Consider the following 13181-nt stretch of genomic DNA (forward strand, 5'->3'; position numbering starts at 1 on the left):
TTTTTTTTGAGACAGAGTCTTGCTCTGTCACCCAGGCTGGAGTACAGCGGCACGATCTTGGCTCACTGCAACCTCTGTCTCCCGGGTTCAAGCAATTCTCCCTGCCTTAGCCTCCCGAGGAGTAGCTGGGATTACAGGCACCTGCCATTACGCCTGGCTAATTTCTGAATTTTTAGTAGAGATGGAGTTTCGCCATGTTGCCCAGGCTGGTCTTGACGTCCTGACCTCAGTCCTGTTGCACATTCTTTACAATGCTCTGCAAGCCAGATTTGGCCCACAAGCCATAGTGTACGAATCTCAATTCTAAATTATTGTCAAAGCCAAAATCTTTGGTTGCCAAGAGTAGATGTGGTCCCAGGAGGGGTAAATAGAGGGAGGTCCACCTGGTTATAGGAGGACTCTCTTTCAAAGTTCCAGGAAATCAGACATTTTGCTGTAGCCTCTGTTAGTTGCTGGCAAACTCTGGCCCACCAGCTAAACCTGGCCCACCGCTTGTTTTTGTAAATAAAGTTTTATTGGCACACAACCACACCCATTCATTTACATATCACCCATAGCAGCTTTCTCAGTAGAATGGTGGAATTGAGTAGTTGTAACAGAAATCACCTGGCCACAGAGTCAAACATGTTTACTATACAAACCTTTATGGTAAAAAAATAATTGGCAAATCTGGATTGGAATATCAGTCTTGCATTTGGATCCTGATTCTATTCTTCCAGGTTTTGTGCAGCAGCTTAAACTCTGGAAGCCTCAGTACCCAGCTCACTGGGATAATGTGAGGATGTATTGTACTTCCTCAATCCCAACAGGTATGTTAGTTTTGCATTTTGGCATTTCTGAAATTGGAGTGCATCTTACAAGCAATGCATCTTACTAACACTTAACAGTGCTCAGGATCTATATTCTAGGAAAAAATAAAAATAGAATTAACAGCACCTTTTTTTTTTCTTTTGCCTGGCTGTCCATAAAAATAATGGGGCCTCTCAAAATTTCCTAGAGGTAATACAATGTGATCAATGAGATACTGTGTGTAACGTGCTGAACGTGTTTGGGACATATGGTGAGTTCTGGGAATGGCTTAGCAACTGTTTGGGTTCTTTTGGGTTGTTTGTCTTGGATTCTGTGTCTTGTGCATCTCTGCATTCACCCAGCACTTGCATGGTGTCTGGCTGAATGGAAGCATCCAACGAAAAGTAACTTATAAGATTTGTTGTTGCTGTTGTTGCGGTTTTTTTTTTTTCTTTTTTTTGAGATGGAGTCTCGCTCTGTCACCCAGGCTGGAGTGCAATGGCGTGATCTTGGCTCACTGCAAGCTCCGCCTCCCAGGTTCACGCCATTCTCCTGCCTCAGCCTCCCGAGTAGCTGGGACTACAGGCCCCTGCCACCACGCCCGGCTAATTTTTTTTTGCATTTTTAGTAGAGACAGAGTTTCACCATGTTAGACAGGATGGTCTTGATCTCCTGACCTCGTGATCCGCCTGCCTCAGCCTCCCAAAGTGCTGGGATTATGGGCATGAGCCACCGTGCCCAGCCTGCTGTTGCTGTTTTTGAGACAGAGTCTTGCTCTGTCACCCAGGCTAGAGTACAATGGCCAATCTCGGCTTACTGCAACCTCCACCTCCTGGGTTCAAGTGGTTCTCCTGCCTCAGCTTCCCACCTCGGCCTCCTGAGTATCTGGGATTACAGGCACCCACCACCACACCTGGCTAATTTTTGTATTTTTAGTAGAGACGGGGTTTCACCATGTTAGCCAGGCTGGTCTCAAACTCCTGGCCTCAAGTGGTCTGCCTGCCTCAGCCTCCCAAAGTGCTTGGATTACAGGTGTGAGCCACCATGCCCAGCAACTTACAAGGTTTTAAGACTCATATAACTCCTTCTAAAGTGAAATGAGTCTCCTGTCATGGTGGGAGACAGACATCATTCAACTTAGAGGACACAGCTGAAAAGCAATGTGAGAAATTAAGAAAACTAACAAGCTTGTAGGTTGGCATTTCTGACCCATCTTCCTGGGAAGTCAAGTATCAAGGCTTTAAGTGCTAATAGCACAGTATCTGATGAGAGAAGCACTGCAATCAGAATTTCAGCAGAGGAAGCAGGTACCAAGGGCAACTCTGAAGGGGCGTGCTGAAGTGTGAAGGGGCGTGCCCAAGAGTCAAGGGCCTTACCTCATCGCCATATCGCCGATAACTCACTTCATACAGCACGATCAGGCCATTGGGCTCCTTCGGCTCCTGCCACATCAAGTGGACGATGTTGTTCTCAAAGATTTCGTGCGTCACAGGGCCAACAATGTCATCAGCCTTGGCTGTAAGGAGAGGAAGTGAGAGGCAGGGATGTAACTGTTGGATCAGATCCCACTTCTGCCACCTGCCCGTGGTGCAACCTTGGGCTGGTGACATCATTTTTCCACATCCCATTTTCCTCATCAGAGAATGGACATCTAAAACTCATCCCACAGGATTGTTAGGAAGATTAAATGGATTACTTTCTGCATATAACTTTTGTTTTGAGACGGAGTCTTGCTCTGTCACCCAGGCTGCAGTGCAGTGGTGTATTTTCTAAAGTTTACATAATGGTTGCCTATGACTCTTATAATTTGAAAATATGGCCTGGCATGGTGGCTCATGCCTGTAATCCCAGCACTTTGGGAGCTCAAGGTTGGTGGACCATTTGAGCTCAGGCATTGGAGACCAGCCTGGGAAGCATGGTGAAACCCTGTCTCTACTGAAAATACAGGTGTGGTGGCACACACCTCTAGTCCCAGCTACTTGGGAGGCTGAGGCAGGAGAATTGCTTGAACCAGGGAGGCGGAGATTGCAGTGAGCCAAGATTACGCCATTGCACTCCAGCCTGGGTGACAGAGCAAGGCTTCATCTCACTAAAAAAAAAAAGGCCAGGCTCGGTGGCTCATGCCTGTAATCCCAGCACTTTGAGAGGCCGAGGTGGGTGGATCACTTGAGCCCAGGAGTTCGAGACCAGCCTGGGCAATATGGTGAAACCCCATCTCTACTAAAAATACAAAAATTAGCTGGGCGTGGTGGCAGACACCTGTAGTCCCAGCTACTCGGGAGGCTGAAGCAGGGAATCACTTGATGGAGGAGGCAGAGGCTGGAGTGAGCTGAGGTAGCACCACTGTACTCCAGCCTGGGCAACAGGGCAAGGCTCTGTCTCAAAAAAAAAAAAAAGGCCAATAAGGTAAAATACAGATATGCACTGCTCAGAGCGTGGAGAATCTGTCTTTGGTCAGCCTGGGTGTCCCACCGCATGACATTCAGACCCCGGGGCAGCGGCCCCACCTTCAGGCATGGTCCTGGCGCTGACGTAGGCTGCCACACTGCACCGCTCCTCAGGGGTGTCTTGGTTGCAAGCCTGCAGCTCGATGCGATAGCCCGTGAAGTGTCGCAAGCCGGAGATGACCAGCGACTCCTTGTTCACCACCTTCTCAAAGGGCCTGTGCTCCTCCGGACTCGTGGGCGTGCTGGTCGAGGAAATGTTGGGGAAAGCTGCCACCGTGGGCACGGCCACCGTCACATTCCCAACATCGCCAAGGGACCTGCGTTTCCGAGATGGCCTGGAACGACAGTAGGACATGCATGATCACACCATCACCATCATTTTTTTTTTTTTAAATGACGCTGGAGAATTAAAAGGCTCGATGAAGAAGAAAGATCAGAGTGCAGGAGGGTGCAGCGGTGGGGAACATGGATTACAATGCAGACTGCCAGGAATGACCACCCAGAGCAGCTTTCAAGATGCCCTTGTGAGCATCTGAAGGATTAGAGCAGGCCCACCTCGTGAGGGATGAGTGCTTCTAAGACCATCAATAGTAGACACACACCGATATTCCCCTCGACATGCTCGATTTCAGGTTTTTCATTTTGCAGATAAATAGGCCAGCCAGGGTCAGTGACAAAAATAAGACACCAAAAGCACGTAAGAGTCTAGCTTTTCAGGAAGCCCTGCCAAATGGCATTTGCTCAATGGTCCAAGTTACTGATCGACATCGTCAGTTTAAACAGGAAAAAATACATCTTCTCCTTCTTATGACTGCTTAGGGCACCTGCATAATTTGAGTGATTAAGCTGTAATTCTTAGAAAAGGAATCACATCACTCAGGTCAGGAAGATTAACTCCAAGAAACATCTGTGCAATCAGCACACTTCTCCCCATCCCTTGAAAAGATCCATCAAACAACAAATGTTGATAGCTAGCAAATTTTAAAATACAAAGAAAAAAGGATAAAGGAGAAAATGTAGGCTGGGCGAGGTGGCTCACACCTGTAATTCCAGTACTTTGGGAGGCCCAGGCTGGCAGATAACCTGAGGTCAGGAGTTCGAGACAAGCCTGGCCAACACAGGGAAACCCCGTCTCTACTGAAAATACAAAAATTAGCTGAGCCTGGTGGTGTACAGCTGTCATCCCAGCTACTCAGGAGGCTGAGGCAAGAGAGTCACTTGAGCCCAGGAGGCGGAGGTTGCAGTGAGCCAAGATTGCGCCACTGCACTCCAGCCTGGGTGACAGAGCGAGACTCTGCCTCAAAAAAAAAAAAAAAAGAAAGAAAGAAAAGAAAAGAAAATATAAATCACTCATAAATCCACAGCCCACTGCTTCCTTTGGGCAATTTTTTCCCCGTAAATATTATGTGTGAACATGATGAGCATCAAGCCTGTTTTATAAGTAAACTTTGTTTACTTGTTATATTGGAAGCATTTATTAAATATTTTCCTTTCAACATAACATCTTAACTAGGAGAGAATTTTGGGATTTTTTCCTTTTTAATGTTAGGGTTTTCCCCCATCACCTACAGAAGTAGCATGTGCTCCCTGCAGAAAACTTGGTAAATGATAAATGACTGTAAAATATTCCATTTACTTCATGAGTCATCATTCACTTAACCATCGTCCTTATTTTATTTAATTTATTTTGAGACAGAGTTTCACTCATGTCACCCAGGCTAGAGTGCAGTGGTGCAATCTCGGCTCACTGCAACCTCCACCTCCTGGGTTCAAGCGATTCTCCTGCCTCAGCCTCCTGAGTAGCTGGGATTACAGGCGTCTGCCACCATGCCCAGTTAATTTTTGTATTTTTAGTAGAGACGGAGTTTCGCCATGTTGGCCAGGCTGGTCTGGAACTCCTGACCTCAGGTGATCCACCCACCTCAGCCTCCCAAAGTGCCAGGATTACAGGCATGAGCCACCGTGCCCGGCTCCCTTTTTTTTTTTTGCTGTTATAAATATTCCTTTGATCATTATCTGATTGTCTTATTACTTCCCCAAAGTAGATTCCTAGAGGAAAATATCACTAGGTTCAGGGAGATAAGAAACTCTTTATGCTTCTTAATATCTACAGCTAAATGGTTGTCCAGAAACTCTAAATTGACTTCTGGTTCCACCAGCAGGCCATGAGACTGCATTCCAGGACAATCTCAGCAACCCTAAGCCTTAACAGTTTTTTTTTTTTTTCCTTTCTGTGTTTGTTTAGTTTGTCTAGATTTTTAACCCAAGAGATTAAAAATATGCTATCACTCGACTATGTTATTTGTGGATCTTTATATTACTGTGACTTCATTTTTCCTTTATTGGTTCTCTGTGATTCTCCAAAGAATTGTCCCTTCCTTGTCCTTTGTTTTTCCCCGAATTCCTTGTGCTTTCCTTACTCCTGTGTTGTTTATTCGTTAAGGATATTAACCTTTTATGTATCATGCTACACAACTTACTCTTTTCCATTTGCCAGTAAGCTTTCTTTACATGGTTTGATACAGGCTTTCATGTTTATTTATACAATTTAATATATCAGTAACATTTTAAAATTTGTTCCCTTACAAGTCATTCTAGATGGAGTTATTACGAGTTGTGCTAAGGTTTTATGGCAATTTGGAAAGGGATCTTTTTCCTTATTTTATATTCTAATTATTGCTGGTATATCTACAGTTTTTTAAAGTTATTTCTATTGTACCTACGTTCCCAAACTCTAACTCATTTTAAAAGTTTCATAATTGACTTTCTTGAGTTTTCAATGATATACTAGAAGAGGGGTCAGCAAATTTTCCCGTAAAGGGCTAGATAATAAATATTTTGGGTTTTGCAAGCCAAATGACCTCTGTCACAACTACTCTGTCATTGTAGCTTAAAGCAGCCCTAGATGATGTGTAAACAAGTGGGTGGGGTTGCATTCCAATAAGAGTTCATTTACAAAAACAGGCAGCTAGCCCATGGGCCATAGTTTGCCTACCCTTGAGCTAGACACTCTGCAAATAGCAATGACTTTATTTCCCACATTCCATTCTTTACAACTCTAATTTCTGTTTCTTGTCTTATTACATTGGCTGGATGCCCAGAGAAATGTTAATTAGTAATGATGAGATGGGGTTTCCTTGTTTTGTTCCTAAGTATACTAAGAATAATTTTAAGAATGACGTTAGCTTGGCTGTTGGTTTAACCTAGGTAACAATTTATCTTGTAGAAGAAATATTCTATTACTAGTTTTATGAGAGGCCTCTTTTTTTTTCTCCCCTTTTTCTAAGTTAGGAATTTTAAATTAAGGTTATTGAAATAGATATGATCTTCCTTATTGCACCTCTTGATGAAATAGATGATGCTATCAAATCTTCTGATCTTAAACCATCCTCGCATTTTGGAGATAAACAATATTGCCAGTGCAGTGTTTTATTTGGGACATTTGAATCTAATGTCACATATTAGCTAGGACTGTGGCTTTTGTTCAGTGCAGTATCTTTGTCAAGTTTTTTTTTTTTTTTTTTGAGACAGAGTCTCACTCGGTTGCCAGGCTGGAGTGTGCAATGGTGTGATCTCAGCTCACTGCAACCTCCACCTCCTGGGTTCAAGTGATTCTCCTGCCTCAGCCTTCCAAGTAGCTGGGATTACAGGCATGTGCCACCATATCTGGCTAATGTTTGTATTGTTAGTAGAGACAGGGTTTCACCGTGTTGGCCAGGATAGTCTCAATGTCTTGACCTTGTGATCCGCCCATCTTGGCCTCCCAAAGTACTGGGATTACGGGCCTGAGCCACCGTGCCCGGCCTCTTTGTCAAGTTCTTTAAGGGTGTTATGTTCATTTCATAATATGAACTGGGACAATTTTTATAGATTTCTATGCCCTAAAATAGTTTTTATATTATAGGAAATAGATGCTCTTTCAGAACTTGAAAGAACGTGTCTATAAAACTCTCCAGGCCAAGGGATTTTTTTGAGGAAATTAATTGACACATATCTTTTTCCAAGGTTCATAACCACTTAATTTTTCTGCTTCTTTTTGAATCCATTTAGACAAGTTAAATTTTCCCACCATGCTGAAACTTTCAAACTGAGCAAGTGCACAGTTGTCCAAAGAACTTAACACATTAAAATTTTCTTCAGACACTAGTTTTATGTCATCTTCTTTCCTTCTGTATTCCCTTTGATTATGTTTACCATAGGCTTAGCTGTTATTGCTTTTCCCTTCCTGTCTAATACATTTATATTTTATAGTTTAAAGTTTATTTCTTAATGTATCAATCCATTTAAGTCTGCTAACTAACATCAAAGCCAAGCTTTGGCAATATTCTACAAGTGAAGGTATATGATATTCACGTTTCCATTATTTTCCAAAAGGACTTCAATGGAAGTTTCCATTTCTGCTTTGACCCAATAGATATGTAAGTGTTTAACTTTTTAACTTTTTTTTTTTTTTAGATGGAGTCTCGCTCTATTGCCCAGGCTGGAGGGCAGTGGCCTGATCTTGGCTCACTGCAACCTCCGCCTCCCGGGTTCAAGTGATTCTTCTGCCTCAACCTCCCGAGTAGCTGGGACCACAGGCACTTGTTACCACATCTGGCTAATTTTGGTATTTTGAGTAGAGAGGGGGTTTCACCATATTGGCCAGGCTCGTCTCAAACTCCTGACTTCGTGAGGAGCCTTGGCCTCCCAAAATGCTGGGATTACAGGTATAAGCCACTGCACCCAGCCTGTAAGTGTTTAACTTTTAACCACCAACAAGTAGTTTTCTGTTTAAACTTTTGAAATTAACTTTTAGTTTCTATTGCAACGTCATCAGAAAATGTGTGGTCAGAAAACAAATCGTACTTTGGGGGCATTTGTTAAGATTTTCTTTGTGGTCTTTTTGTATTAAAAGACCAACAACATTCTAGAATGGAAAAGAAAACAGCTCCACCACTTATCAAGCCAAGGATATATCCATATGAGCAAGATTCAGATAATTTCTATACATGCAATGGGTCTTGTGAAAATAACCAAGACGCTGGTGCTTCATGAATAACCACTGAGAAATTGATACCTGAATAACCAGAGATGTAAAACGGGCTCATCAAATAGGCCAAATGAGTTTATATACCAAAAAGATTATAACCAAAAAGACCATGAAGTGGCAAAAGACAAAGCATCAACCGAGTGTTCTACTTCTTACATAGGCAGAATTTTTTTTTTTTTTTTTTTTTTTTTGAGACAGTCTTGCTCTGTTGCCCAGGCTGGAGTGCAGTGGGGTGATCTCGGCTCACTGCAACTTCCAATTTCTGGGTTCAAGCGATTCTCCTGCCTCAGCCTCCCAAGTAGCTGGGATTACAGGCGTGTATCACCATGGCCCCGCTAAGTTTTGTATTTTTAGTAGAGACGGGGTTTCACCACGTTGGCCAGGCTGGTTTCGAACTCCTGACCTCGGGTGATCCGCCTGCCTGGGCCTCCCAAAGTGCTGGGATTACAGACATGAGCCACCGTGCCCACCCTAGGCAGCATTTCATTATCCAACAATCCCACACTAAACTCGTGGTCTCAACCAAGGGTCCTTCTGCCCCCATCCCGCAGGGGGATATTTAGCAACGTCTGAAGATATTTTTGGTTATTACTACTTTGGGGGGAAGACATGCTACTGGCATCAGATGAGTGGAAGCCAGTGATGCTGCTTAGTGTTGCTGGACACTGCCCAGGACAGTTTCCATGCCCTAGAATAGTCTGACCCCAAATATGATTTATTATTATTAATTACTATTATGTATTTATTATTATTATTATTTTTTTTTTTTTTGAGACAGAGTCTTGCTCTGTCACCCAGGCTGGAGTGCAGTGGCGAGATCTCGGCTCACTGCCACCTCCGCCTCCAGGGTTCAAGCGATTCTCCTGCCTCAGCCTCCCAAGTAGCTGGGATTACAGGCGTGTGTCACCACGTCCAGCTAATTTTTATATTTCTTGGAGTGACGGAGTTTCACCATCTTGGTCAGGCTGGTCTCGAACTCCTGGCCTCAAGTGATTGCCCCGCCTGGGCCTCCCAAAGTGTTGGGATTACAGGCATGAGCTACCACGTGCCGCTGTGGCCCCCAGATATTATTAGTAGCAGGACTGAGATTGAGATCCACTTTGGACCAAGCCCACACATTTTTAGATCCTTCTTGGCCACAGATAGTATTGCAAATGGCCACTAGAGGTCATATCAGGCCACACAGGTGCCTGGAAAAAAATAAACACTCCGCTAAAGGAAGAAAATCCCTCCAAGTGGTCCCAACTTGCCTCTCTAGTCTCACCTCCTGTTCCTCCCAAAAGCCCACGATGGGTAACATCTCCTTGCCTTTCTCCCAAGTTCTCCAAGGTTTTCCTCTCTCCCAGGACCCTACTGCTTCATTCTCCTAAGACACGAGTTGAAAAGAAACGTCCCTGGCCCGGCGCGGTGGCTCACGCCTGTAATCCCAGCACTTTGGGAGGCCAAGGTGGGCGAGAGTTCGAGACCAGCCTGACCAACACGGAGAAACCCCGTCTCTACTAAAAATACAAAAATTAGCCGGGCGTGGTGGTGCACACCTATAATCCTAGCTACTCAGGAGGCTGAGGCAGAAGAATCACTTGAATCCGGGAGGTTGAGGTGAGCCGAGATTGCACCACTGCACTCCAGACTGGGTAACAAGAGTGAAACTCCATCTCAAACAAAAAAAAAAAAGAGAGAAAGAAAGAAAAGAAAGAAAGAAAGAAAAGAAAGAAAGAAAGAAAAAGAAAGAAAGAAAGAAAGAAAGAAAGAAAGAAAGAAAGAAAGAAAGAAAGAAAGGAAGGAAGGAAGGAAGGAAGGAAGGAAGGAAGGAAGGAAGGAAGGAAGGAAGGTCGGTCCCTGACTCTCCTCTGTAGAATTCAGTGAGCGACACGGTGTTCTTTTGTTCATATCCTGTCACCCTTTCATGAAAATATTCTGTTTCCAGACCACCCTCCCTTCATGGTATAGGAATTGCTGGGTCGGGGCACCCAGCCGCGGGGAGCTCAGACTCCGGGGACCCCCACCCACTTCTGCAAATGCACGCGGGAGGTGCAAAGAGATGTTTAGTGAGCCAACAGTGGCTGCAAACAGAAGGCAGGGAGGAGGTACCCAGGAAGCACTCACGTGCTTCTATGTTGTAGCAAGAGTGTGTTAGTGAAGATTTCCCCCCACCATTCATGCCCAGATTTCATTTCAGAGTGAAGGCGTTGGATTTCTGAATTTGTGAAGCATCTCATCTCCAGCACAGCAGCCCACCGCATGCAAAAAGCCACAGAAACCCCTGCGTTCTCCGAGGCGTCTGCCTGGCACACCGCCGGCCCTGCACGGAGCAGGCACCAGGGGTCGCACAGGTGAGTCATACCTAGGGTCCTCGGCACCAGTGCCTGAAGAGGTTTTTCTGTGGAAATAAAACCAACTGCTTTGAGGACAGAGGGAACTTCATTAGACAGACCACTGGGCTCTGACACTTGGAGGCCACATTGTGTTTGAGTAAGGGCACCCTGGCCTTGAACCTGGATCACTTGCTCCCATCCATCACTTGCTGGAGGGAGGGAGCTACATCTTCGCCAGCAGATGCAGGGGCCCGGCAAGGGACGGGGAAGAAATCAGAGAAAATTCTCCCCCAGAGACGGCCTGCGGAGGTGGCCCTGGGATGTCAAATGTGACTACATGTGGACACAACTGACTCAGTCACTTCTCCAAGTCTGGCAGCATTTTTTTCTTTTTTTTCTTTTCCTTCTTTCTTCTTTCTTTCTCTCTCTCTTTCTGCTTTCTTTCCTCTTTCTTTCTCCTTTCCTCTTTCGTTCTCTCTCCCCCTCTCCCCTTCCTTCCTTCTTTTCTTTTCCTTCTTCTTTTTTTCTCTTCTTTCTTTCCTTTCTCTTTTTTCTCTTTCTTCCTTTTTCATTTTCTCCTTCTCTTTCTTTCTTTTTCTCCTTCCTTCCTTCCTCCCTCCCTCCCTCCCTTCCTCTGTCTCTTTCCTTTCTTTTTTTTCTTCTCTCTCTCTTTCTCTCTTTCTTTCTTTCTTTCCTTTTTGAGACAGGGTCTTGCTCTGTTGCCCAGGCTGGAGTGCAATGGTGCCATCATAGTTCACAGCAGCCTCCAACTCCTGTGCTCAAGCAAAGCTCCCGCCTCAGCCTCCAGAGTAGCTGGGACTACAAGACATGCACCACCATGTCTGGCTATTTTTGTTTCCTTTTTCAGTAGAGATAGGGTCTCACTCTGTTGCTCAGGCTGGTCTCCACCTCTGGCCTCAACTGATTCTCCCACTTTGGCCTCCCAAAGTGCTGGGATTACAGGAGGGAGCCACTGCGCCCAGCCCACATTTCATTTTTAACAGGTGAAACGGTAACCACTTCAATGCCTGGGCTGTCCCACTGAACATTCTTTTGGACTCGGGGTCATAGGGGAACATGCAAAAAAAAAAAGAAGAAAAAAAAAAGAGAATTCTTACACATCGATGGTTCTGGGAGAAAAGTCTGCTCGGGTGAATAACATTGGTAAACATCTGAACAGATACTTTTAATTTTTTTTTTAGAGACAGGGTCTCGCTCTGTCTCCCAGGCTGGAGTGCAGTGGCGCCATCATTGCTCATTGCAGCCTCGATCTCCTGGGCTCTGGTGATCCTTCTTCCTCAGCCTCCCCACGGGCTAGGAGTTCAGGCATGCATTACCATGCCTGGCTCATTTTTAAATTGTCTTTTTGTAGAGATGGGGTCTCATTATGTTGCCCAGGCTGGCTTCAAGCAACCCTACCACCTCGGCTTCCCAAGTAGGTGGGACCACAGGCTTACACCACTGCACCCAGCTAAAGCCTCAATCATCATGGCCAGGCGTGGTGGCTCACACCTATAATCCCAGCACTTTGGGAGGCCGAGGCAGGCAGATTACCTGAGGTCAGGAGTTCGAGACCAGCCTGACCAACATGGTGAACCCGTCTCTACTAAAAATGTAAAAATTAGCTGGGTGTGGTGGTGCGTGCCTGTAGTCCCAGCTACTTGGGAGGCTGAGGCACGAGAATTACTTGAACCCGGGGAGGGGAGGTTGTGGTGAGCCGAAATTGCGCCACTGCACTCCAGCCTGGACGACCGACCGAGGGAGACTCTGTTACAAAAAATAAAAAAATAAAAATAAAAGAGAGAGAGAGAAAAAAGCCTTAAATCATCTAATGGTGTTTGTTTTGGAACTCAGATGGAGACCAGCTCGGGAGAGGTAAGAAAGGCAAAGGCTGAGTTTTGTCCATTTTTCCCCTTTTGTGTGATTATTTGCTCTTCCTGATAAAAATCCGCTCGAAATTTTGAAATTCCAAGATCTCTTCCTCCACCCAGGAAAGGGCTGCATTCAGACTCCACCCACCCTTCTGCCATCTCTGGGTCCCACTACCTCTGGGTCCCCAAGCAATGACCAGCACCAAGCCAACTGGCACCCACTAAGAGAGCCCAGCGCCAAGTCCTGACCTGGGGACGAAAACCACGTTGTGCAGGTAATCCTCAAACGTCTTCCTAAACGAGGACTCCTCCAGCTCCTTCAGGATCTGAGAGTCTGTCTTTGGACAGGAGCAACATTCACCGGCTGAATCCTCATATTCACTCTGGTTGTGCTTCTGAGAATCTTCAGACTCGAATGGTGGAGACCAGGTCCGCGAGGGCAGCTTCAGCCCTGGAGAAAGAAACAGAAAAGCGGGGCTCACGTCTCTGCGGCTGAACACACACACACACGCGCACACACATACACACACACACACCACACACACCACACATACACACACCACACACACACCCACCACACACATCCACACACACCACACACATCCACACACACCACACATACACCACACACATCCACACACACCACACACCCACCACACACACACCACACACACACCACACACCATGCACACTACACACACACCACACACACATACACCCACCACACACA

General features: G+C 45.6%; 1 protein-coding gene across 5 annotated transcripts in view; it reads right to left on the bottom strand.

The window, feature by feature from the left end:
* The window catches only part of INSR (insulin receptor), a 189195-nt gene that overhangs the window by 28336 nt on the left and 147678 nt on the right, over nt 1-13181 (bottom strand). For 3 of the 5 annotated variants that reach the window (XM_025368441.1, XM_025368440.1, XM_025368439.1), the window contains 3 exons: nt 12701-12902; nt 3297-3571; nt 2166-2305 (listed from right to left, as the gene is read on the bottom strand). In XM_025368441.1, the coding sequence (XP_025224226.1) occupies nt 2166-2305; nt 3297-3571; nt 12701-12902 (617 nt within the window). Of the gene's footprint in view, nt 1-2165; nt 2306-3296; nt 3572-10609; nt 10646-12700; nt 12903-13181 lie in introns of all 5 variants that reach the window. The other 2 variants (XM_025368438.1, XM_025368436.1) reach the window with 1 other exon arrangement.

The sequence above is a fragment of the Theropithecus gelada genome, chromosome 19, assembly GCF_003255815.1.
Source record: "Theropithecus gelada isolate Dixy chromosome 19, Tgel_1.0, whole genome shotgun sequence".
NCBI lineage: Eukaryota > Metazoa > Chordata > Mammalia > Primates > Cercopithecidae > Theropithecus > Theropithecus gelada.